The sequence below is a fragment of the Somniosus microcephalus genome, chromosome 11 (assembly GCF_052327205.1).
Source record: "Somniosus microcephalus isolate GS21.2 chromosome 11, FLI_Smic_1.0, whole genome shotgun sequence".
NCBI classification, from domain to species: domain Eukaryota; kingdom Metazoa; phylum Chordata; class Chondrichthyes; order Squaliformes; family Somniosidae; genus Somniosus; species Somniosus microcephalus.
In genome coordinates, this window is record NC_140997.1 from 67,947,713 (window position 1) to 67,974,391 (window position 26,679).

At 44.2% G+C, this 26,679-nt stretch overlaps 1 protein-coding gene across 1 annotated transcript; it reads right to left on the reverse strand.

Moving 5' to 3' along the window:
• gde1 (glycerophosphodiester phosphodiesterase 1) lies at positions 1–26,679 on the reverse strand. The gene is made up of 7 exons (XM_086000830.1): positions 26,289–26,679; positions 22,449–22,624; positions 20,971–21,076; positions 13,567–13,659; positions 13,156–13,364; positions 5,075–5,789; positions 1–2,016 (listed from the first exon to the last, which is right to left on the reverse strand). Exons 1-6 carry the CDS (start codon positions 26,541–26,543, stop codon positions 5,639–5,641), a joined length of 990 nt encoding a protein of 329 aa, XP_085856956.1. The 5' UTR covers positions 26,544–26,679; the 3' UTR covers positions 1–2,016; positions 5,075–5,638.

Consider the following 26,679-nt stretch of genomic DNA (forward strand, 5'->3'; position numbering starts at 1 on the left):
TGAAGTCACCATAAACCTTCCATTTATTGAAAGAGCAGAAACAATTAGAGAAAACCCAGTCGTTCCATATTCTGTAAAACAACAGGATTAAGCACCCACAATAACACTCAATGCAACAAATTGTCTTGTGCGATTATACCAGAGTAAACAGAACCGGGCAACTGCTCCAAGAGGTACAGACTGCTCAGAAACCACCAATAGCATTCATACAGTAAGCAGTGAAACCCAATACATTTATTTTAAAAATTAGCACATATTAAAAAAAAGTTTATTTACAACCAAACCCTGAGGAAATCTTTATTAACACTGGCAAAATTTATACCGGTTTAAATTTTTTATTCTCCCTGTGAGTAACATCACATCAGGATTGTCACAACAAAATGGGACAGTACAAAATAGTTTTCACGGATAATAATTCACAATCATTTAATACACTATCAACTTTGCTATCAAAGGAAATACAGAAATGTGCAGCTATCCCCTAAAGCTTTCAGATTTCCAACCAAATGCTTGCTGTGAGAGTACTTCATATTTGTTGATGTATTTAGAAGAGGAAGCTGAACTTCCAGCTATTTCTCTGCAGAGGTAAAACATTTACTGATCAGCAAAATCATCCTGGTCATTACAAACTCAACAGAATGGAAAGTCAGCAAAAACAACCAACTATTCCTATCAACTTTGAGCTGTGCTATGGACTATTATTGAAGCTTTAACATTGCTACAACACAAGGTCACTGAGATCGCTTTAAGAATAAATGTTTGGCTAACTTGGGGAGTGAAAGGAAGTTTACTTTAAACTAAAATATTTCTAAAAATAAATGTGGCTGCTAGTTGCCTGCACATTCCATTCTCGCACCAGTGCAGAAGTTTGAAAAAATAAATGCGATGTAGTTGCGCCAATGCCATCCACGTGTTCCCACTTGGTGCTCCTTAAAAAATGGTACTGACACATTTGGTTGTGAAAAACTCTTTGAATTTGACATGAGTGAATGGGCACACAGATATACTTTTGTACAGATTTCACAGTACTACATTTCACAATTTGTATGGCAAATAATGCAAAGATTCACTTTGTCCTTTTTGATCACATAACAGTTTTGAGTAACAAAGGAATGTGCTTTTAAAACAATGCTCAACACATCTATGCCAGTTTGGAATATAAAACTTTGCCGTGCTAAAGGAGGAATGGCAAATGACCAAGGGAGCAAAACAATGGGGTCGATTTTAATCCACAGCGGGTTTCGGGCAGGTAGTGCAAAATGCATTTACTGACCTAAGTTTGATGTCGGGATATTTTAACTCCTGAGCCTCATCTGCATGCTGCCAGCCCGAAATGGACGGAAAGCGGCAACCGGGAGAGGGTGTTCAGGCAGCGCACGGCACCAAAAAGCGGCTCACCAGCAAGCAAATCAGTTGCAGGCAGGGGAAGCTGCGATTTTCCCTGCGAGGCCCAGCGGAGCACGCTTGTTCCTCCTGGCCCAACAAAGGAACATTTTTCACTTAACTGGGAGGAGCCTCTTTCTCCTACCCAACAGCTGACGACCCGCTTTCACCTGGTGGGAACGTCGCAGAGGCTCCCCTGCTCAGGCCTGGGGTAAAACGCAAATCAGGATCCCACTGACGTAATGGGACTCCAATTTGCATAAATTCCTGAGATGCCTGCCGGCTTCCGGCGGGCACCTCACCAACCTAACTGCAGTGAACAGTTAAAATGGTGGCCAGCGCAATTCCAGCAGGAATGGGGTGGTAGGTCACAGCACTCCATTTAAAAAGGCCCCTTGCCCTGTTCCTGCCAGGCCTGGTGGGTTAATATCTACCCAAATGTCTTCTCACATCTCAGTCCAACTCAGGTACTTTGGTTATTTCTCTCTGCCAGTGCTGTGATATAAATGAAGTAGTGCTAGTGCCTCTGGAAGCACAAAGGCCCGTCTGAAGAAGTGGATTCTCTCCACATTATTGGCAGTAATTATAAACAGTCTTTCAGTTAGAGTATAGCCCTATGTGGCAAAAGTGCACCTAAGATAGTGGAGAAAAATAACAGAAATTAAATTTCAACACAGCACAGCAGTTTCTTGATTCATGTACATAAACTCTAAAACGGGCTTTATTTTTTGAATGTTTATGAACTGTGCTTTGTAATTTCACATCTACTTTCAAAAAGATACTGTATCATATTTTCACATGGCTATCATTCGGTCATCAGACAGCTGTAATAATCTTTCACAATTTATATAGTCGACCTTTAGCATACTTCATGAGGTCAGGAAGGTTTCACCGTTAGTCAGTTCTGCTTTCTTTAAGACATGTGAATTACTTCATCAAATTCAACAACAAAATTGCATTTATACAGCACCATTTACCGTAGGAAAATGTCCAGACGCTTCACAGAACCGTAATCAGACAAAAATTGACATGAGGAGGAGGTATTAGAGGGGCAAAGTAGGTTTGAAGGAGGGTCTTAAAGGAGGTGGTGTAGAGGTTTGGGGATGGACTTCCAGAGCTTAGGGCCATTGTCTTTGGCGTTCCCAATGTTTAATTGTAATTGAGGCTCATCCAGGACTGGATGTCAGATAAACAGGCTGACAACACAGAGGCAGTGGCGGGGCCGGGAGAGGTGGCGGTGAGGTAGAGCTGCCAGTCATCAGCACACATGTTGAACCTGAAGTCAAATCTTCAGATGATGTTGCTTAGGGGCAGCACGTAGATAAGAGATGAGGGGGCCAAGTCAAATCCTATGGGGACTTGAGGTAAGAATGCTGGAGTGGGAAGCATGTGCGGCCCTGCAGCTCTCTGGACCTCCCGTGCAGCCGGCTCTTCACTGCAATAAGCCGTGCATGCACAGTATTTTGAATGGGCCGCGCACTCAAAAAAAAGTGAACGGGAGCATTGGTGGGAAGGTAATCTGGCTATGATAGGATAGTAAAGGGTACAGCAAGGCAAGGGCAGTCCCTTCCCGTTGGACAATGGAGGAAGGGTGTTGGTGGAGGACGGTATGGTCGACCATATCAAAGCCTGCAGAGGTGGATAAGAGCTAGCGGAGATAGGGTAGCAGTTTGCAAGGACAGAGGGGTTGAGGGTGGTTTATTTAAGATGGGTGGGGGGGGGGGGGGGGGGGGGGGTGAAGGAATTTTTGAAAGGGGACAGTTTACACTATCAAGTAGCATGGAAGCCAGGAAGGAAAATTGGACGGTCAGCAGTTTAATGGAAATAGGGTTGAGAGTGAGAGGTGGGTTTCAGGGACAAACTGAGCTCTGAGATATATGAGAGAAACTAGAGAAAGATGCGTGTTCAGGGCTGAACAAGGAGGAACCTTGACTTGGTGGGTATGGGGAAGGAGGGAATAGGGCAGAGGCAGCTGAATATATGGTCTCAATCTTAGTGACAAAGAAGTCCATGAGCTCCCCACACTTGATAGTGTAGGTGAGGGTAAAGGGGGAATGGGAAGGGTGGGGTAGGGGGAAGGTTGGTAGTGGAAAAAAGCCAGGGGTTATCTTTGCTTTCCAGAATAATTGTGGCGTAATGAACAGTTTTGGTAGAGAAGGACCAGATAGTGCTTGATGTGGTCCAGCCAGATCTGGCGAATGAGAGGCTAAACCAGTAGCGTGTCAGATATGGTCAAGTCTGTGTCCTTTGGATTTGATGGAGCGAAGATGGGGCCGTACAAGGGGCGGGGGGGGGCGACCAAGGTGGGAGAGTAAAGGTTTTACTGGGGACAAGAGCTTCAACGGCAGAGGTGAGGGAGTGATTGAGCAGATCGACAACTGCAGCAGTATCGTGATAAATGGAGGGCCAAGATTAGACACTGGGAAGATGAAAGTGCAGTTGTAAGTGACTTGGGGGGGCAGGGGGAAGAGAGATTTTTCCAGGGGCGATGCAGAAGGTAGTCGGGTTGAAAGGAATACAAGGAAGTGATTAGAGATGGTCTTGTCTGCGATTGAAACGATGGGAATAGAGAGCCCATGTGAGATGGTAAGGTCAAAGAGGGTGGCTGTGAATATGCATATGAGGGTTTATATGGCAGGAGAGGTTAAGGGAGGACAGGACGGCAGTGAACTCAGAAGAGAGGTGACTAAATGGAGGTTGAAATCATCGTGGATGAAGATTTGCTCAGTGAAGAGGCAGGAAAGGAGTGATGATATCCGAGATGAAGCATAGGTGGGCAGTAGAAAACGAGGATTTTCAAGAGGCGAGGCTGGATGGAACAAAGTGAGGTGCTCGAAGGAGAAAATGCAAGAGTAGGGGAAGAGACCAAAGTGAGATTCAGTGATACCCACCACACTGCCAACACGGCGGTCTAGGTGATGCAAAGTATAGCTAGGCGGAGAGGCTTCAGTAAGAAGCAAGGTGCTGTCACCAGTGAGCTATGTTTTAAGGCCACAATATCAATGCAATCGTCCACAATAAGGTTATTGTGGGCAAGGGCCTTGTTCGAAAGTGAACGGACATTCTGCAGGGAGATGCGGAGAGGAGCGGTAATGTTGGATCAGCTGGCAGAGTCCAAGGGGTCAGCGGTATCCACATTCAGAGATAGGCGTGGAGGGCGAGTAAGCCCAAGAGCTGTTTGAGCAACAGATTATCAGTTAGCGCACTGCTAGAGGTTTTCCCATGGAAAAAGAGAGTCGAGGAAGTGTGGAGAGTCAACCATGAGCTAGCATAGGTCGATAGCGTAGGTGAGTAATGGCCTTGGTGATTTGTAGTGCACATCAGCGGATCCAGTATACCTGCGGAGGGATGAATGGAGTCAGCAGTAATGGGAAGCATGCAGAAACTGGCGAATGCAAAGTTAATTCGGCAGCAATGGAGCAGAATCCAGAACAGGATGGGACAGCAGAAACAGATCAGAGCTACCTTAGCGTAGAGTGAAAAATTCCTGGCAGGGGATACTGAGGACTCAGGAGCAGGCCAGATCCTGGAATCAAAATAACCCAGCCGAGAAGACAGACTGTAGAAAGTGGTGGTGACAGTAGAAGTCATAAGATCCAGAAGTCAGCCAAGGAGAAAGCGGATTTATGTTCAGGACTCACATCAGAGCAGCAGCAGGCAGGGAGATGGGTTGTAGGCTAGAAACGGTTACCTTAAAACTTGAAATGACTGAGAAGCAGAGTCACAGGAGCGGAGTCTTACAGTGTAGTTCAGTAGAGCAGCACAGTCCTGATGGCAGAACAATCCAGGGGTCCAGGATGTCAAATTTGAGCAGAGTTCCAGCCGTTGAAAAGAGCACAGTGAAAACAAAGAACAACTTCAACTTGTGTGCATTTATTTTACACGTACTTGACATTTGTAGCATTACACAAAACATTTTTTTTCCCCATAAATACACAAGACAGTTTCTTCCCAAACTGAGAAGGAATTGTCTACTGTCCAGAATGCATTCCCCATCAAATGTATGTGCCATTGCAGGGTATATCACTTTGTAGTGTTTTGCTATACTATATGCCAACATTATGCTGCTCATTTGATTGCACAATTATTTATATTATTAGTGGATTTTACCAAATCCAAAACTTGGCATCCTTCCCAATATCAAAATAGAAAAAAATTGAAGAAACTGGTACACTTTGTTTAATATAGCACACCATTCATACATTTAGGCCATTAGCACTACATGCGAGTCTATACAGAAATCTCAGGAGATAAGTTAGGGAGGAGGTGGTGAACACTTTTCGATAAGACTGTCAGTAATGTAAATACAATGGAGGATACGTTCATAGTATCGTTTTTCATCTGCATAATTTACAGTCCAGGCAACCACTTCAATCCCTCTTTCAGCCCAGAACCGAATGTAGTCCCTATGGAAAGTGAAAATGGAGAGTTTAATATAAATTGATATCACTTTTTATAATAACAAAGATATTTTACTTCACTTCCCCTAATGATAGTCACCCAATGTCTTTTCTTCCTTTTCACAGTTCGATGCTGTGCCGACACACATTCTTCTTTCATAAATTTCTATGAAGGGCAAAACTGCAGCTCACCTGCTGCACCATATTTCTGATGCGAGCACCACGCAATTGCTGAGTCAACAGAAGGTGCTTCCAATGTGTGGGAAGATATGGGGAAGTGGGTGGGTAGTGTGGGGAAGAGGGGCTCATTTTCTTTGGCATAGGAAATCTCAATACATGAGAAAGCTGGTGCAGTGGTGGCAAAACTCAACCAGATCATAAACCAAAATGTCAAGCTGCTCTGGCACTGCAAGCGATAGTATGTAAGCACCGGAGCTAATTAATGGCTGGCACAGATAGTAATTTGTTTTGCTGACCTCATGATGGTACTCTCTGTGATCACACAATGGATTGAATTAAGAACTGGTGGTAAGTTTTAAAAAAGTATTTTGCTTACATACAGGAGTAGGCCATTCAACCCCTCGAGCCTGATGAACTGTTTTTCGTCTCAATACAGTTCACAAACAAGTTCAAAAACAGTACGAATAGGAGGCGATTTCTCATGGTTTAAGAAAACAAGAGTATCAAACCAAAAATGTTTCATTTGGTTGCCAGAGGGAAGAGCATGCAGGTGCCAACATTGTAGGAGCCTGATCTTAAATGGTTTATTTTTAAACAAATATATTTATACATACAGTCTCGTGAAACCTAACCCTTGGCCAAACTGTTGCCCCAGCAGACCATGATAAACAAAGATTCAATTAGATTTTTTGTTTTTTTAAATCCTGTTTTAGCAGCCTGATTGGTCATTAGCAACATTAGTTTTAGAACCAAATTTATGATAACATGCTAAGTGAGCAAGTTATTTGGGAAACTATGTGTATAGTTTGATTAGAAACTCCAGCCTTGGTGAGGAGTGACCAATGGATCACAATCAATGTTCCCTCTAATTTTTTTGGGGGGGAATGGCGCGCATGCGTGGTTTTTCCAATTTAAAAGCCGGCTCACTGGCCCCCGAGCGCTGTGCTGTGCAGCTTAAAAGGGAACATTACTTCAGGGATTGTGACCAATGTTTTAATTTTGGTAAGCTAAGGCACTTAAAAGGAAAGGGTTTTTGCATTAGATTTCAGACAGCAAGAGTAACACCAGAGGTCAGGAGAATCTGAAGAAGAAATTAATTTGAACAGAGGTTGACATGATTCAGTCAGTCATTCATGAAAGAAAGATTAATGAAATAATACTGAGCGGCCTACGGGTGGCGCTGTCCAGGGAGTATAAATACTCTGGCACAGGCCCAGCTTGCGCAGGACATTCTTAACAGGAACTACTGAAGGACACAACTAGACCTCCATGTTGTAAAACAGTTGATTAAAGCTTTGTTTAACACTCAGACCAAGTGCCTAGTAGTTTTCTTACGTGAGGTGTTACCAGTTGTTTTTCCAAGTACCTTTCAGAGTCCAACAGTTGTTAAGATAGATTAAGGTATAGAATAATAGTCCCAAGTATCTGCAGGATGTTGGCTTGAAATTAGATGTGGCCAGTTGACCCGGTGCTTGTGCCTCACAGACCCAGTGCTTACACTGCCATCATTTGTGGGGTCATCTCATATGCATACTTATATAGCGCAGCTCCAGTGTAACACAGGAGTAGTTTGTCCGGGGGAGGGGGAGGGAACCTCAGGTGCAGCCTTTAAAAATCAACTCTCACTTTAAACTGTCAACAGCAAGCTGTTGGAACAGTAGGTAAAGTGGTAAACATTTTGCAAGACTAAATGTAATGTTAGAGACGAGATTTCATGACTGTTTTTAAGGCATCTCTTCCACTGGAGCAGCAGGCAGAGAGAGATCCAAGGAAGGAAGCAAGCAATTCAAAGGGCACAGAAAAAGAGCCCAAAATGTCAATGAATCTGAACCCGAGACACTCCTGGATGAAATGCAGAAAAGGAGGAAGACTGTTGGGTGCCCATGGGAGGAAACCTCAAGAACTGTACAGAACAATGTGGCGAGAGAGAGGTGGCAGTGGCATGGAGTGTCACCTCTCATCCCCAGAACTGCAGACCAGTGCACCGAAAAGTTTAATGACCAGATGAGGGCAGCCAAGGTAATAGACAGGGCACTGTCCCTTCTCATTTTTTTGGTCACCAACACGTTATTAACTCTCCCTTATAACTTCCTGCTGAAGTCCTCCTTCACATTGCACTGTGGGTTCAGGGGTTTCCTGGCTCTGTACCTTGCATTACGTGTTGGCACTTAGCCCGATAGGAGTGTGACTTGCATGCAGAGCTTGAACGACCCTTCCTCCACTTTAACAGAGTGGTACCACCAGTTCGGTCACATTGGCTTGTCTGATGCCATCTGGGAGACTCCCCTCAATTGCTATCCTTTACCTCATTTTCTTTCAGGAGAAACTTGCACAACATGCCAGTCAAGGGTAGTTGACCGGAGGGGGCATACACCACATTAGAGGTCTTATCCCCAGCGAGAAGTAGGCCACAGAGCTGCTGGGAGAGGCACAGCAAGGTTGTGCCATGAGAGATTGGGGAAGATTGTGTCAGTTAACCTGCAGTATCACCATTGCATCCCAGTAAAGCAGCAGACAGCCATGCACTTCCTCAACCATAACTGTCTACTTAATACATTGGGTGTTTTAGGTTATGCCCTCTTTCCCACAGAGCCATCACAGCAAAGGGGCAGAGGAAGATAACGAGGAGGAAATTGCTTCCTTGTAGATTACGATGTTGCTGATGATGAGGATAGTAATAACGATAACTGGAATGTAGAGCAGCAGGGCACACAGGTATCCATAGAGCAAGATCCTGCCCATGTTCTTCTGCCAAAATCTCCTCTATGACTCCTTGGGCCACTTGCTTCCTTAATACCATGCACCAGCTCAAAATCTTTCAGCCAGGAAAAGTAGCTAATCTAAGTGACAAGATAGCACTGGGTGATTTACAAAGCACAAGGAAGCTGCAGCAGTGGGTAAGGATTTTCAGGTTGTGATGGTGCCTTCCCTTGGATCAGGTGTCATAGGACTCAGGTCTCATGGATATTTGCCTAGAGAAAAAAAGGATAGTTGAGCCTACGTGAAGGTACTTTCAGGATCCTATAGCAGCCATTAGACCAGGCACCCTGTTAATCAGTGGGCAAACAAATCCAAGGCCCAGTAGAATGGCACCACCTGAATTTGACCTGCATGAAGCTGCTATTCCTCACGTAATAGCACATGTTAAGCATTCAGCCTATCCCTGCAGAGCACCACAAAAATGGCACATGGCTTTGCATGGCTAAGGAGGCAAGCTTGAAGCTGCAATTGAAAGATACAAGGGGTGTCTATCCCAATTCTTTCATATTGGGGGCGTCAACATTTTTTGAATACAGTTCGTTGGGAAACACTGAAGAGGGGTGAAGGGCACTTTGTCATCTTTCTTCTTCAAATGATGGAAAAATTCCAATGCAGGTCAAGCTTGTGGCACAAAAAAAATATGTCCAAATAGTTCTCCTTCATGATGAAGAACTCCCAAGCATATAACAGACAGTTTAGGACAAAGCTGTGAGGTGGAATTTTGTCAGCTTGATAAGAGAAGCCAGCTCAATGGCAGACATGTCTTTTAGTCAAAGTCCCACAGTGACCTGAATTAAGCAGCTAACTATGAGTACACCCAGTGCATAGCATTGAACCTAGACATCCAGTACATTAAGGTGGTTACTATACTGCAAGCTGGTCCAGCATAGGTCCTCCCACCACCACGAAGGCAGATGTCCATCTTATAGCTAATAAAAAAAACTGCATTACCTGGAAGCTAGATGGCACACAATGGACTCATATCCAGGATTCAGTTTCAGAGACCAGCAGATGCTGCTAAAGCCCTGCAACTTTAACTGTTGGAGCCAACCAATGGAGTAAGCTGTGTTCAGGTGGAAGATGGAAAATTACTCACATTTTATGGCAAGTTGCATTGCTTACTATGCTACTCGTGAGGAGCTCCTGTTCTCCCAAGAGCGCAAACCCACACTCGTCAGTTGTCAAATCCACCTTAAAAAAGGTGGAGGTAAATGGGGTCTCCTTAGGTCCCAATTAACTTCAAGGTGACACACCTAGTTATGGAAGATTGGAGCAGTGTCATCTCAGTGGCAGACTTAGTAATCCAATATGTGAACATAATAATTGAGAGCACTGCTGGTAATTGACCAGCCAGTGCATTTATTTGATCTGGAGGAGTGAACCAGTCAATGGCACGGGGATTCTTCCCACCAAACTCCAAGTAATCCGAAAAGCCAAAGCCCTAATGGATACAGTGGTCCTAGCTGATTGTATTCTTTTGAGAGACTGCTGCCAAATGCAGATAGGTGCACAAAACATGTGTCATTTAAGTGCCAAAAGGCCGGGAGTAAGAAATTCATGCCGTCCGAAGCCACATCAATGAGTTGAATAGCCATGATGGCCCTCAGTCCATACGAGTACCAGCAGTGTACAACAACTCTACTGATCCACAGAGGTGTAATGGAAGATGTAAATACTCTCGCTCCCCTCCACCCCACCCAAGAAATGGATGGCAATGAATGATGATTTCAGTGACCTACTTTTTAATCACATGCAAATCTGCCCCATTCTTCTTTACATACAATTTCAGGGGTGTTATTTCTCTATTTATGTTGCAGTTCATTCACCATTTCTAAACATTACAGCTGTGAACATCACCAAACACAATAGAGAAACAAATAAACTACAACTTTGATTTGTAAACCTCAAATTTCCAAGCTCTATAGTTTGCTGTATTGTGGCACTATTGTAGCTACCCGGTTTTTTCAGCTGGCCGGAAAATCGGATGTTTTGCAATATTAGATCAAGGGTGATAAAGGAGGCTCAGTCGACAGGAAGTGTGTTTCAGCAAGGAAGGAGACTTGGGATCATTCTGTATAGATTATAATCTTAAAATATAAAAAGTATTATAGCATTCACTGCAGATCTTTCCCTATTCATAAATTATGAACAGTAGACACCAGTTTTAACAGCAACACTATTACAGAAGGTCATTTTCATGCAGAACAGTCAAAATAGCATTTGCTTTTCTCTTGGAGAGAATTTTTGTGCTCATCAAGGCAACAGAATAGATGTTATCACGAAGGCATTAAGCAACTTATGTCAGGTAACCAGAGGGGGAATTTTAACCCCCAAGGACAGATAGGTTGGGGGTGGATGGGAAAGTAAAAGTGTTTTAAATCTCAAACCTGACCCCAACCTACCCCCTTCCGGTTTTAATGGAGGTGGGTCAGTCAACCAACCCACTCTTAGGTGTGTCGGTGACTGAAATCTTAAGGTGTGCCTCCATTTTTACAGCATTTTTATTTTTAAACTCATGGAGGCTGGGGTTCCTAGGCCTCAGGAATCCCGGCAGGTAAAAGGAGGCAAGAAACAGAAACATAGAAGATAGGAGCAGGAGCAGGCCATTCGGCCCCTCAAGCCTGTTCCGCCATTTAATGAGATCATGGCTGATCATTCAAATTCAATACCCTGTCCCTGCTTTCTCCTCATATCCCTTGAGCCTTAAGAAATATATCTAACTCCTTCTTGAATATATTTAATAAGTTGGCCTCAACTGCCTTGTGTGGTAGAGAATTCCACAGGTTCACCACTCTCTGGGTGAAGAAATTCCTCCTCATCTCAGTCCTAAATGGCTTACCCCTTTATCCTTAGACTGTGACCCCTGGTTCTGGACTCGCCCGCCATCAGGAACATCTTTCCTGCATCTAGTCTGTCTAGTCCTGTTAGAATTTTATAAGTTTCAATGAGATCCCCTCTCATTCTTCTAAACTCTAGCGAACATAAGCCGAATCGACCCAATCTCTCTTCATAAGTCATTCCTGCCATCCCAGGTATCAGTCTGGTGAATCTTTGCTTCCGGTGTAACAGCATGGATATTGGACCGGATCCATGAGGTAAGCGCCTTTATTGCAATGCTTGGAGGCCAGGAGGAGCAGGAGTGTTTCCTCCAGGACCAACAAGCTTACCTCCACACGATCAGACCACCCCCCCCCCGCCGATTGGCAGACCAATCTGGCTGGCTTTCAGGCGGGAAACCTGCTGAAAAATATTTTAAACGTCCTGTGGTTAATTTCTACAGGATGTCCAGGAAACCCATACCTCCAGGTTTCTTGTCCAAAAATCCTCTGTTCCCTTCCCCCCCAAACCCCCCACCTTGCTCTTCCTGGCCCCAAGTGTCAGGATCAGGCTTTCACAGGACAAAAATGACAGCCAGTGTAAATACCAAATGGATTCTTTATATTGTACTGTGGGGTCCTCTATAAAGGATTAAACCTTCCTCAAACAGTGGACAACCATCAACTGACTCAGAACAGATCATGGTTGATGCTACCACCTTCTCCATAGATGGAAGATTAAAGCATCCCCTCGTGCAACTGTGGAGCTCCTAATCAGACCCTGGAGCACATCATTGAGCACTGCCCTCAGAGGAAATTCACAGGCAGCCTACAAGATATCCACACTATTACACCGGAAGCTTTGGCCTGGATATCTGACTTAGATATTGACATTTAATTTGTTTTTTGCTACTACCATACGAAAGCAGCAGCAGCCAGAGTAAAGCTCCTTTTACTCTGCTCCAACAACGTCACTTCTCCCCATCTTCAGAAGAGGTTGCTTCCCCTGGCTGGAGTGTCTAGAACTAGGGGGCATAGTATCAGGATAAGGAGTCAGCCATTTAAGATGGAGATGAGGAGGAATTTCTTCACTCAGAGGGTTGTCAATCTTTGGAATGTTCTGCCCCAGAGGGTGGTGAATGCCGAGTCTTCAAGACTGAGATGGATAGATTTTTGGACACTGAGGGAATCAAGGGATATGAGGATTGGGCAGGAAAGTGGAGTGGAGGATGATGATCAGCCATGATCTTATTGAATGGTGGAGCAGGCTCAAGGGGCCATATGGCCTACTCCTGCTCCTATTTCTTATGTTCTTATGACTCCTTTTCCTCCAGTACGAATTTTTCCATCACCTACATCAGCCACCCCTAGAACCAAATAATCAACTTAATACCAATTTTTGCTGAATTAAGGCTAGTTTGATGCTCTAAGAACTGGGTCATGCCCATACTTATTTCACACTGGGCCTCACAGCTTAATTGACTGAAGAGACTTTAATTCCATCATTCTTGGCTGAATGTAATCCAAGTCTCAGAGGAGAAAGGACAGTATTCAAACCCAGTGAACCACCAAATAATATTTCTTTTAAGAACGAAAATAAAATTTGTAGTACTTACATTGATACAAAATTCTTCTGAATTAAAAATGCAGAAATACCAAAGAATTTCCACAAAAAAGCATGGAGACACCAGTCCAAAATGACATCCAGCAACACGTAAAAGTATTGCTTGTAGTCGTGAAATCTTGGTTTACCATTCCCATAGTAACTCAGCCTCCAGGGTCTGTGGGTGAGGGCAGTCGCTACATTCTTGTCAGCTTGCTTCATCTCCAATGGTGCATGAAATAAAATAAACATGAAATTAAACATTTGCATTATTATCACACATGTAAATTCTGCCAATACACACAATACCAATGCTATTCCAAAGTATTTGCTATAGCTTTGCTTAATACTATACAACTTCCAAATATAAATTATGGAACAAAAATTATGTCCCTTTGATGTTGTTTAATAAAGCTTTTAATACCTTGAAAATGACCAATGGATCAAACGAACACACAATGCTCTTGTAGTACAGTTCAGGATATTCCTGGTACATCTTTTTCAGGGCAGCAGAGGCCTGAAAAACAAACAAGTTAAGTGACCTGTTTAAAATTGATGCTAATGAAATATATTATATACAACACTGGTAATAATTTGTGCATTCTAGCCCTCACTACAAATTAACTGCTAGCTTAAAATAACCTGGATCAACTGCACAATGCCCAACCCCCGACCACACCTGCTCTTTGTTTTCCTCAAGTGATCACAGGATCTTCTCAAATTTGACTTCCAAATTCCTGGACTTCTCAAGACTACACTTCTGCACTGGACTACACCGTAAGACCCAGCTGCTGTGTTTCTGATCTGCTGCTCTATTGCTTAAATATTAAAGTAATTTTAATCAGCTTACAGCCCCTTCCCATGGATTGGAGGGTAGCTAATGTTACCCCACTATTCAAAAAAGGTGGTAGAGAGAAAACGGGGAAATTACAGACCGACATTGGTAGTGGGGAAAATGCTAGAGTCCATTATAAAAGATGTAATAGCAGAGCACTTGGAAAACAGTGACAGGATCAGACAAAGTCAACATGGATTTACAAAAGGTAAATCGTGCTTGACTAATCTACTGGAATTTTTTGAGGATGTAACTAGTAAAATAGATAAGGGAGAACCAGTGGATCTGGTGTATTTGGACTTTCAGAAGGCTTTCGATATGGTCCCACATAAGAGATTAGTGTGTAAAGTTAAGGCACATGGGATTGGGGGCAAGGTATTGACTTGGATAGAGAACTGGTTGGCAGACAGAAAGCAAAGAGTTAGAATAAACGGGTCTTTTTCCGAGTGGCAGGCAGTGACTAGTGGGGTACCGCAGGGATCAGTCCTTGGACCCCAGCTATTCACAATATATATTACTGATCTAGACGAGGGAACTAGATGTAATATCTCCAAGTTTGCAGACGAGACAAAGCTGGGTGGGTGTGTGCGCTGTGAGGAGGATGCCGAGAAACTCCAGGATGATTTGGACAGGTTGGGTGATTGGGCAGAAGCATGGCAGATGCAATATAACGTGGATAAATGTGAGGTTATCCACTTTGGTGTCAAAAACAGGAAGGCAGATTATTATCTGAATGGCAATAGATTGGGAGAAGGGGAAGTGCAACGAGGCCTGGGTGTCCTTGTGCACCAGTCGCTGAAGGTAAGCATGCAGGTGCAGCAGGCGGTTAAGAAGGCAAATGGTATGTTGGCCTTCGTAGCAAGAGGGTTGGAGTACAGGAACAAGGATGTCTTGCTGCAGTTGCACAGGGCCTTGGTGAGACCACATCTTGAGTATTGTGTGCAGTTTTGGTCATCTTATCTGAGGAAGGATGTTCTTGCCATGGAAGGAGTTCAGCGAAGATTCACCAGGCTAATACCCGAGATGGCAGGAATGACATACGAGGAGAGATTGGGCTTATACTCGCTGGAGTTTAGAAGAATGAGAGGGGATCTCATTGAAACTTATAAAAATCTGACAGGACTGGACAGACTAGATGCAGGAATAATGTTCCTGATGGTCAGGGAGTCCAGAACCAGGGGTCACAGTCTAAGGATAAGGGGTAAGCCATTTAGGACAGAAATGAGGAGGAATTTCTTCACCCAGAGAGAGTGGTGAACCTGTGGAATTCTCTACCACAGAAGGCAGTAGAGGCCAATTCATTAACTTTATTCAAGAAGGAGTTGGATATATTCCTTAAGGCTAAAGGGATCAAGGGATATGGGGAGAAAGCAGGGACAGGGTACTGAATGTGGATGATCAGCCATGATCGCATTGAATGGCGGAGCAGGCTTGAGGGGCCGAATGGCCTACTCCTATCTTCTATGTTTCTATGTTTCCCCCACCACTACTATTACCACGTGGGCATTGCTGGCAAGGCCAGCATTTATTGCCCATCCCTAATTGCCCTCGAGAAGATGGTGGTGAGCCGCCTTCTTGAACTGCTACAGTATGTATGATGAAGGTACTCCCACAGTGCTGTTAGGGAGGGAGTTCCAGGATTTTGACCAACCGACAATCAAGGAACGGCAGCATATTTCCAAGTCAGGCTGGTGTGTAACTTGGAGGGGAACTTGGAGGTGGTGGTGTGCCCATGCACCTGCAGCCCTTGACTTTCTAGGTGGTAAAGGTTGCGGGTTTGGGAGGTGCTGCCGAAGAAGCCTTGGCGAGTTGCTGCAGTGCATCTTGTAGATAGTACACACTGCAGCCACGGTACGCTGATGGTGCAGGGAGTGAATGTTTAAGGTGGTGGGTGGGGTGCCAATCAAGCAGACTGCTTTGTCCTGGATGATGTAGAGCTCCTTAAATTATTGGAGCTGCACTGATCCAAGCAAGTGGAGAGTTTTCCATCACACTCCTTACTTGTGCCTTGTAGATGGTGGAAGGGCTTTGACCCAGCCTCTGATCTGCTCTTTTAGCCACAGTGTGTGTGTGGCTGGTCCAGTTAATTTCTTGTCAATGGTGCCTTCAGCTATAGTCCAATACCTGGCTAGAGTTTCACACCTCCATCATTACGTTCTCGGATACTCTACCCTTCAAATAGCTTCTGGACTTCACTCGCCCGCCACACTTGTCCAACAGTTTGACGATGATTCATGCTGACTCCAGCCTACCTACGCCAACTTTATTCCACCACAGAACCTTGGACTTCCTGCTATTGTCTCCTCTCTCTTCCCCGTTTACTACCAGTATATATGTATAGAAACATAGAAGATAGGAGCAGGAGTAGGCCATTCGGTCCCTCGAGCCTGCTCCGCCATTTAATGAGATCATAGCTGATCATCCAAATTCAATACCCTGTCCCTGCTTTCTCCCCATAGCCCTTGATCCCTTTAGCCTTAAGAAATATATCTAACTCCTTCTTGAATATATTTAATGAATTGGCCTCAACTGCCTTCTGTGGTAAAGAATTCCACAGGTTCACCACTCTCTGGGTGAAGAAATTCCTCCTCATCTCTGTCCTAAATGGCTTACCCCTTATCTTTAGACTGTGACCCCTGGTTCTGGATTCCCCCGCCATCGGGAACATCCTTCCTGCATCTAGTCTGTCTAGTCCTGTTAGAATTTTATAAGTTTCAATGAGATCCCCTCTCATTCTTCTAAACTCCAGCAAATATAAGCCCAATCGACCCAATCTCTCCTCATACGTCATTCCTGCCATCCCAGGTATCAGCCTGGTGAATCTTCGCTGTACTCCCTCCATGGCAAGAACATCCTTCCTCAGATAAGGCGACCAAAACTGCACACAATACTCGGTGTGGTCTCACCAAGGCCCTGTACAACTGCAGCAAGACATCCTTGCTCCTGTACTCAAATCCTCTCACTATGAAGGCCAACATGCCATTTGCCTTCTTAACCTGCATGCTTACCTTCAGCAACTTGTGCACAAGGACACCCAGATCTTGTTGCACTTCCCCTTCTCCCAATCTATTGCCGTTCAGATAATAATCTGCCTTCCTGTTTTTGCCACCAAAGTAGATAACCTCGCATTTACCCACATTATACTGCATCTGCCCAATCACCCAACCTGTCCAAATCATACTGGAGTTTCTAGGCATCCTCCTCACAGCACACACGCCCACCCAGCTTTGTCTCGTCTGCAAACTTGGAGATATTACATCTAGTTACCTCGTCTAGATCATTAATATATATTTGTGAAATAGCTGGGGTCCTAGGACCGATCCCTGCGGTACCCCACTAGTCACTGCCTGCCACTCGGAGAAAGACCCGTTTATTCCAACTCTTTGCTTCCTGTCTGCCAACCAGTTCTCTATTAACTGTGATGTAACCAGGCCTATGTAACTTGAGTTTTCCTGTGTCCATTCGCATTTTGGTTGCCACTCTGGACCCGAGCCCATCACTTCTATTTCCACTTTATTTTCCTCCCCTTTCTTACTTCTTTTCTCTCTACCCCTCCTAGACCTCTCTTCTGCCATCATGTCGCCTTTCATTTCTCCGCCAGGTACTCTGCTCTCCCAAATCCCTACCTCAACCAGTCAGCACTCCTCGACCTTCCTACTCTCCTGCCACCGTCTCGGGCTTGCCTCCCTCTTAGATAAGCCTAAAGCGTCCCTCTGTCTTTCTTGACATCCTACGAAGGGCCCATCGAGGCACTCATCGCTGCCTCCTTACAAGCAGCAACCCCAATGGCCCCATCCTACTCTCGCTGACCTTCTCGAACAGTGCATCCGCTGCGGGATAATCTTGCCAATCCCCTCCCCGTCCAACTCACCCCTCCCAGTGCTGACTCACTTCCTTGTATCGCTCTCCACCCACATCCCCCTTCCTCCTCCCAATTCTACTTCCTTCTGTGTCCGCCCCTAGAAAAAAACACCTCTCCCAATTCACTTACAACTGCACTGTCTAAAATCCCAACTGTCTAGCCTTTGGCCGTCCATTCAACACAACATTTTTGCAGCTACCGATCTGCTCAACCACACCTTCACCTCTACCACCCTCACCTCTACCTTTAAGAACATAAGAAATAGGAGCAGGAGTTAGCCACTCTGCCCTTCGAGCCTGCTCCACCATTCAATATCATGGCTGATCTTCTACCTCAACTCCACCTTCCCGCACTATCCCCATATCCCTTAATATCCAAAAAATCTATTGATCTCTGGCTTGAATATACTCAACGACTGAGCATCCACAGCCCTCTGGGGTAGAGAATTCCAAAGATTCACAACCCTCAGTGAAGAAATTTCTCTTCATCTCAGTCCTAAATGGCCGACCCCTTATTCTGAGACTGTGACCCCTTGTTCTCTGCTCCCCAGCCAGGGGAAAACATCCTCCCTGCATCTACCCTGTCAAGCCCCTTAAGAATTTTATATGTTTCAATGAGATCACATCTCATTCTTCTAGCTCTAGAGAACATAGGCCTAGTCTACTCAATCTCTCCATATAGAACAATCCCCTCACCCCAGGAATCAGTCTAGTAAACCTACATTGCACTCCCTCTAAAGCAAGTATATCTTTCCTTAAGTAAGGAGACCAAAACTGTACACAGTACTCCTGGTGTTTTCTGAACAAGGCACTATGTAATTGTAGCAAAACTTCTTTATTCTTATACTCTAATCCCTTTGTAAAAAAGGCTAATATACCATTTGCTTTCCCAATTGCTTGCTGTACCTGCATGTTAACTTTGTGATTCATGTACAAGGATACCCAGCTCCCTCTGAATACCAACATTTCCAATCCTAGTGCCCATTAAAACCATTACTCTCCCTCACCCTGGCCGTTCCCCCTGGTACGGCTCTCATCTCCACTCTAAGTCCAAGGGACACAGACTTGAACGGATATGGCAGACAACTGGTTTTGCCATTCACCGCTAGATCTGGCTGGACAACAAAGCACTATTAGGTCCTGCTCTTGTCTATCAAAACTACTCACGATTCAATGATCATCCTGGAATGCAAAGATAACCCCCGGCTTCTTTTCTCTACTGCAAACACTCTTCTTAAACCCCTCTCCCCTGCCTTGTCCACCTTCACCTCCAACAGCAAGTGCGAGGAGCTCATGGACTTCTTTGTCACTAAAATTAAGACCAGCTGCCGCTGCCACTTCCCTCCCTTCCTCTAGCCCACCGGGCCAAACATCTAAGTTTCCCCCGCCCTAGCCCTGAACTCGCTTCTTCTCTAGTTTCTCCCCCATCTCCCCTCATGCCATCTCCGAGCTCATCTTGTCAATGAGACAGACCTCCTGCACCCTCGACCCTATTCCTACTAACCACCCAACTTCCCTTCCTAGCTTCCATGTTAGTTGATATTGTGAACAGTTCTCTCTTCTCGGATACTGTACCCTCTTCTTCAAATCTGTCATCATCACGCCTCTCCTCAAAAAAAAAAAAGCAACCCTTGACCCCTCCGTCCTTGCAAACTATCACCCCATCTCCAATCTCCCTTTCCCCTCCAAAGTCCTTGAACGTGCTGTCACCTCCCAAATCCGTGTCCATCTTTCCCAAAACTCCATGTTTGAATCCCTCCAATCAGGCTTCTGCCCATGCCACAGTACCAAAATGGCTCTTCTCAAAGTCAAAAATGACATCCTATGTAACTGTGACAAAGGTAAACTATCCCTCCTCGTCCTTCTCGACCTGTCTGTAGCTTTTGACATGGTTGACCACACCATCCTCCTCCAATGACTCTCCACGGTCGTCCAGCTGGGTGGGACTGTCCGCGCCCTGGTCCATTCTCATCTATCCACTCTTAGCCAGAGAATCACCTGCAATGGCTTCTTTTCCAGCCCCCGCACCGTTACCTCTGGAGTCCCCTAATCTGGCCCGCTCCTATTTCTCATCTACATGCTGCCCCTCGGCGACGTCATCTGAAAACACAGCATGAGTTTCCACATGTACGCTGATGACACCCAGTTCTACCTCACCACCACCTCTCTCGACCCCTCCACCGTCTCTAAATTGTCAGACTGCTTCTTCGACATCCAGTATTGGAGGAGCAGAAATTTCCTCTAACTAAATATTGGGAAATCTTTGGTCCCCGCCACAAACTCCGTTCCTGAGCCACCGACTCCATCCCTCTCCATGGCAAGTGTCGGAGGCTGAACCAGACGGTTCGCAACCTTGGTGTCATAGTTAACCCCGAGATGAGCTTCCGACCACATATTAGCCATTACTAAGTCTGCCTATTTCCACCTCCGTAACATCAGGTGACTCTGCCCCTGCCTCAGCTCATCTGCTGCTGAAACCCTCATCCATGCCATTGTTACCTCTAGACTTAACTATTCCAACACACTCCTGACTGGTTCTACCCTACGTAAACTTGAGGATGGTATGATCACCATGGGGGCCAGGAGCACTTGTTGAGTGGAGAGGAGATAAAAAGAGCAAGAGATAGGTCTCATGGAAGAGGTGAGCTTGAAGAGTGGAGGAAAAGATGGGAGAAGCGCTATAGAGTGTGACAGGGGATGTGGGTGGAGTGAAATATATTTAAAGGGAGTGTCATCTTCACGAGAACCTCCAAGTAAAAATTAACTAATTTACAATATAATAATTGAAATGCATGATCATGTGAACTGCAAGTTGCACCTTTGTGACAAAAAGTGATGAATGGCTCCCAGACTCTACTCCTTCCCGAACTCTACTCCTTCCTGATGAAAATATTCTGCCAAACATATTTGCATGAAGTCTTTACTTTATCAACATCTGCTCAATAACATCAACCTCAGTTAGACTTATTTGCACCATGGTGCTCTAGAATGTGCTAATGTTGGCATTAACAGCAACACCACCACCTCAAATCAAATTGACTGTTTCCCACATATTAAAAAAAAAAGGACGTTTTCTCAATTAAATAGAGCTCATTTCTGTGCTGCAGCAGCAGCAAAAAAAATACATTGTACCTGAACTGCATGACCTTTCACATCAAAATAAATTGTCATGTTGCCTTTGAGACTTTCCAAGATAGCTTCCTTCAAGGTTGGGATTTTCTCATCTGGAAAATTTTTGCTGCATAGAACAGAATGCAAATAATATTAGAACTGGAAGGTTTAAGAAATAATCACTGAAACAATTAAGTTCAAGTGCTGAATTTAACCTTTACTTTTGTAAAATCAGAATCAAAAAACAAGTTACATTGCTTAGCAGTTGAGTTATATTATAAAGAACAGCATTAAAAATATTTACAAAGAGTTTTGAACATTATACTATTGTAGCTTCTAGTAATATTGAACAATTAAAATGTTAAACAACAAAAAAAAGTTGAAAAATAATTTGATGAATCTTTAAGTGTTTTTTTTAATGACTTTTTTAAAAATCATAAAATAAAAATTCTGCTGTTACTCACAGACCTAATACCTGGGCTATTTCTACAGTACTTTATTATAAAATCATACAGGCAAGCAGCATATATGAATATAATAATTTAAAAATGTATACTAATAATTACTATGCGAGAGAGAGAAATAAGGAGAAACAGAGAGACAGACAGACAGACAAAATAGGCCCTAGGCATCAGTAAAAAAGTAATTTATCTTCTAGCTTCATGATTCACCTAATTCGATATCAACAAAAAGAATTCTATGATATGTTTAGTTAAGGAACGCAAATTTTTTACCGCACATGCTAAAAGGGTCCTGCTAAGAATGTGAAAGGGAATTTTTGGGTGCATTTATAATCTCAATTGGATTGAGACAGTTGTTCTTTGTGTGTGCGCACCTACATGACCATTACATTTTAAATGTATTGAGAGCTCGACTGCAGCATTTGTACTCTCAACACAATTAAATAAATTTTAAGTAGGTTTACAAAGTGCCCAAAGGGTCCCACAGGCCTCCTGGACACTTTTTAATGCCAGATTTACACTGCACGCAATCATGCTCCATGTGGTTTCCAAACCCCTGAAGGTGTGAGACAGCCTTATTGAGGCATTCTCACACTGCCCTGGTCTGGAAATAGGTTAGAACCCAACTCTGGAGCTATACCGTAACATTAGAGTCACTGCAAAGCAGAAACTGCTTTGATTGCATTATAATCATATCCTTATCCACATTTGAGATCCAATTGTGACCAAATGAGTCCCAGAGAACACATTCACAAACCACACACTTCACTGTAGCTCCTCAAAGTGTTACAATTTAAAGCTACTGTATGGAATGCAATTTGAATACAAACAATACATTATCAGGCTGCAGAAAGGGCAAGAATAGGTGCAGTTTTTCAAACCATAAGGCTTCCTAAGGTGCTGCAACTCATCTGAAGTAATGATAGTACCTTGAAAGAATGCAGTCGTATTCTTATAGATTTGGGAATCTTTGGGCAGCAAACTTAAAATGGTATTTTTGTCACTATAAGCAGTGTGGGGTACATTCTGATTACATACTGCAGTCTGTGCTTGGCTGCTGGGTTAAGTTTCCGGACCTCTTCAAAAGTTAAGTGATCGAGAGAACCGATACCATCAGTTGTGCGGTCCACAGTGCGATCGTGCATCAGAATAGGAAAACCATCTGAAGTGAACTCGATATCCAGCTCCACACCAGTAGCATTATTTTCAGCAGCCTAGACGGAGGAGCGAGAACAGGATGTCTCAAAATATTCGTTAGCTTATATATGCAGCATTGTGGCCAAACAGAAAGCCTCGTCGTAATGTTGGCACTGTATATAATGTAAATTTAACCTAGACTATCATGCAGACGCTCAAGAACTTTGATCAATCTCTTGCTAGAGTGGAAAATTTACTGCAACTGATTAAGAATAGACTCAATATTATAGCATCTTCCACTGTAGGCATTTGAAATGGAACTGTAGAAATGAGTCCTTCATCAAAATAATTTCATTATAATTGAACTCCTGTCCGAAAATATTCCTTAAATTTGAATTGCAGCATATTAGAAATGAAACCAAAAAAAAGCCACCAGAAAGCCAATTTTATTAACCAGTTAAAATTGTGGATTTTAAAATGACTGAAAATTATTGCAGTCCATCTGCCCTTTGTACTATCCCTTCTTCTTCCCTTCTGTTCTCATACTTCCAGTTTATGTTACCCTCCCAGTCAGTAATTACAAATTGAGTATTTAGGCAAGATTAGTTACAACTTACCTATAGAATCAAAATAGTTACAGCACAGGAGGCTGCCATTCGGCCCATGCCGGCTCTCTGCAAGAGCACTTCAGCTAATCTCACTCCCCCGCTTTTTCCCCCCTGTAGGTCTGCAAATTTTTCTCTTTCAGGTACTTATCCAACTCCCTTTTGAAAGCCACAATTCAATCTGCCTCTTCCACCCTTTCAAGCAATGAATTCCAGATCCTAACCACTGTGTGTAAAACGTTTTTCCTCATGTCGCCTTTGGTTCTTCTGCCAATCACCTTAAATCCGTGTCCTCTGGTTCTCCACCCTTCCACCAATGGGAATACTTTCTCTCTTGTCTAGACCCCTCATGATTTTGAACACCTCTATCAAATCTCCTCTCAACCTTCTCTGCTCTAAGGAGAACAACCCCAGCTTCTCCAGTCTATCCACGTAACTGAAGTCCCTCATCCATGGAACCATTCTTGTAAATATTTTCTGCACCCTCTCGAAGGCCATCACATCCTTCCTAAAGTGCAGTGCCTAGAATTGGACACAATACTCCAGTGAACCAGTGTTTTATAAAGGTTCATCATAATTTCCTTGCTTTTGTAGCCCAGGATCCCATATACTTTTTAACTGCTTTCTCAACCTGCCCTGCAACCTTCAAGGATTTGTGCACATATATACCCCACCCCCCAAAGTCTCTCTGTTCATACACCCCCTTTAGAATTGTACGCTTTAGTTTATATTGCCTCTTTGTTCTTCCTACCAAAATGTATCACTTCGCACTTTTCTGTGTTAAATTTCATTTGCCACGTGTCCACCCATTCCACCAGCCTGTCTATGTCTTCTTGAAGGTTATCACTATCCCCCTCACTATTCACTATATTTCCAAGTTTTGTGTCATCTGCAAATTTTGAAATTGTGCCCTGTACACCCAAGCCCAAGTCAAAGTCATTAAATGTATATCAAGAAAAGCAGTGATCCTAGTACCGACCCCTGGGGAACACCACTGTATACCTTCCTCCAGTCTGAAAAACAATCGTTCACCACTACTGTCTCCTGTCTCTTAGCCAATTTCGTATCCATGCTGCCACTGTCCCTTTTATTCCATGGGCTTCAAATTTGCTGCTAACTTTGCCGTTAACTATTTGACCTATTGATGTGACACATATTTACTAATAAAAAATACAATGTAGCTGCTCCATCCCATTATCAGTTGCAGTATTTGAGATTTTTAGTTCCTAAATTTTTCTCTGCAATCTTCTACTCTTTCCTGAATACATTGATTCTCTTAATTGGATACTGTTGCACAGCTTGTGGTCATTGTCAAGTAGCTCACGCTAGGTGAGCAGTAGTCATGAGCGCGCTTTGGCAGTGAAGATAGCCTACTTCCACCTGCATAACATCGCCTGCTTCTGCCCCTACTTCACCCCATCTCAGCCCATCTGCCGCTGAAACCCTCATCCATGTTCTTGCCACCTCGAGACTCAAATATTCCAATGCTCTCCAGGCCAGCCTCCTTTCCTCACCCATCATCTTAAGCTTATCCAAAACTCTGCTGCCTGTATCCGATCATCTACCAAATCCTGCTCACTCACCATCACTGGCCTACATTGGCTCCCAGTCGCCCAATGCCTCAAATTTAAAATTCTCACCCATCCCTATCGCTGTAACCTCCCAGCTCTCTGTTACTCTAACTCTGGCCTCTCGTGCATTTCCCCCTCCCTTTGTCCCATCATTGCTGGCCGTACCTTTGCATGCTCTGGAATTCCATCCCTGAACTGTTCTGCCTCTCCATCTCCTTCCCCCTTTAAGACCCTCCTTAAAACCCACCTCTGGTGACCAAGCTGTGTCACGTTTACATTATTTCTGATTACATCTGTGAAACTTCTTGTGATTTTATTTGCATAAGTTAAAGGCACTGTATAAATGCAAGTTGATATTGTTAACAACAGGAAACTATGAGCAACAGCAAGCTACATAATTGTTAAAGCTCTTACACCCAAACCTGTCCTCTCCCAACAACCACACAAACATTTCCAGTAGTGTTTGCTGCGTAGGCTGATTTTCCCTTCAGTGTCCCGGGACATTGTGGAAAATTCTACCACCTCTATTGCTGCTCCAGGTAAGATCAGATAAATCAGCAGAGACAGAGATTGGGCTTTTCCTGGGCTGCATGACTCTGAACCTTTTGAAAATCTGCACCACAGTCAGGGCCTCACACTCAGCAGGAGCATCATAACATCATGGATAGATTTTCCTCAATTTTCCTCCCATTAGTGTCAAATGAATGAAAAATTGCAAGCACTCAATTTTCCAATAAGTAGCTCACTGAAGGTTGTGCCTTCAGCCTGGAATTTCCTCCCTAAACTTTTCCCTCCTTTCAAGATGCTCCTTAAAATTTACCTCTTTGACCAAGCTTTTGGTTACCACACATGCCAAAACCTGTCCAAATGTCTCCTCCTTTGCCTCAGTATCATTTTTTGTCCAATTATGCTCCCGTGAAGTGCCTTGAAAGTTATCTTGAAACACTTTAGGGGCTTAAGTTCCTTACTTTATAGATAAACAATCTGGTCATTATCACATTGCTGTTTGTGGGAGCTTGCTGTGCACAAATTGGCTGCCAGGTTTCCTACATTACAACAGTGACTCCACTTCAGAAAGTACTTCATTGGCTGTAAAGCGCTTGGGGACATCCGGTGGCCATGAACGGCACTATATAAAATGGAAGTCTTTCTTTTTTCATCTATTAATGGGTCAAAGTGCATTTTTAACTCCCACTTGTCAGCACCAGCTGCCACAATGAACATAAAGAAGCCACTTTCCATCATACAGTGTGGGACTGTGTGAAAAGTCCCATACAGACATCTCCCTGCATGGGACTCCTTACATAGGGAGAGGTGTCCCACAGCAGCACTGTCCCAAAGCAGCTAAGTTCCAATCAGATTATGGAATCAGGCACATTAAGATCTTCCTCCTTAGAAAAACAAACAAACAAACAGTCAGGGGAGATTTTTAAATAATACCAGTTAACAGATTATATTGCATTGATGCCATGTTGCATGTAACATATAAGCTCCAAGATTATTTTTGTCCTGCATGGGGAAAGTGGAGACAGAGCAGGTGCAGCTATTTGGGGAAGGGGACCAACCTTTCTGATGGCAGCCAGTGTATTCTCAGGAGCATCATATCCCCCACCTCGATGGGCAATCACTGAGAGGCGTCCATCGGGGCGCAGGACCTGCCGAGCGACGTCCAGTGGAACGGGCTGGTACCTGAACACTTGTAAAGCCAGGCAGAGCACCATGACAAAGGCCGGGAAGTAGAGGGGCTGGCAGACACTCGCCACGACCACCACAATAAAGACGAGAATCACAAAGAAACCAGCCACCACCGTGCTATCCATGGCCAGGAGCGCTCCCCGTACTCTGCCGCAATGAGCCGCCGAGAAGGCGGCGGGCGGGGCACCGCCTGACCGCCACACGTAAAGCCAGCGTCAGCCCGTGCAATAAAGGCTGGAAAGCTCCCACAATGCAAAAGGA

Bases quoted from the DNA above. Each gene is read 5' to 3' on its own strand.
- gde1 (XM_086000830.1), bottom strand. From the start codon at position 26,543: ATGGATAGCACGGTGGTGGCTGGTTTCTTTGTGATTCTCGTCTTTATT. The intron at 22,625-26,288 runs GTTGGTCCCCTT...TCCTCCGTCTAG, and splicing joins CACTGGCTGCCATCAGAAAG to GCTGCTGAAAATAATGCTAC. The intron at 21,077-22,448 runs GTATGTAATCAG...TGTTCTATGCAG, and splicing joins GCAGCCAAGCACAGACTGCA to CAAAAATTTTCCAGATGAGA.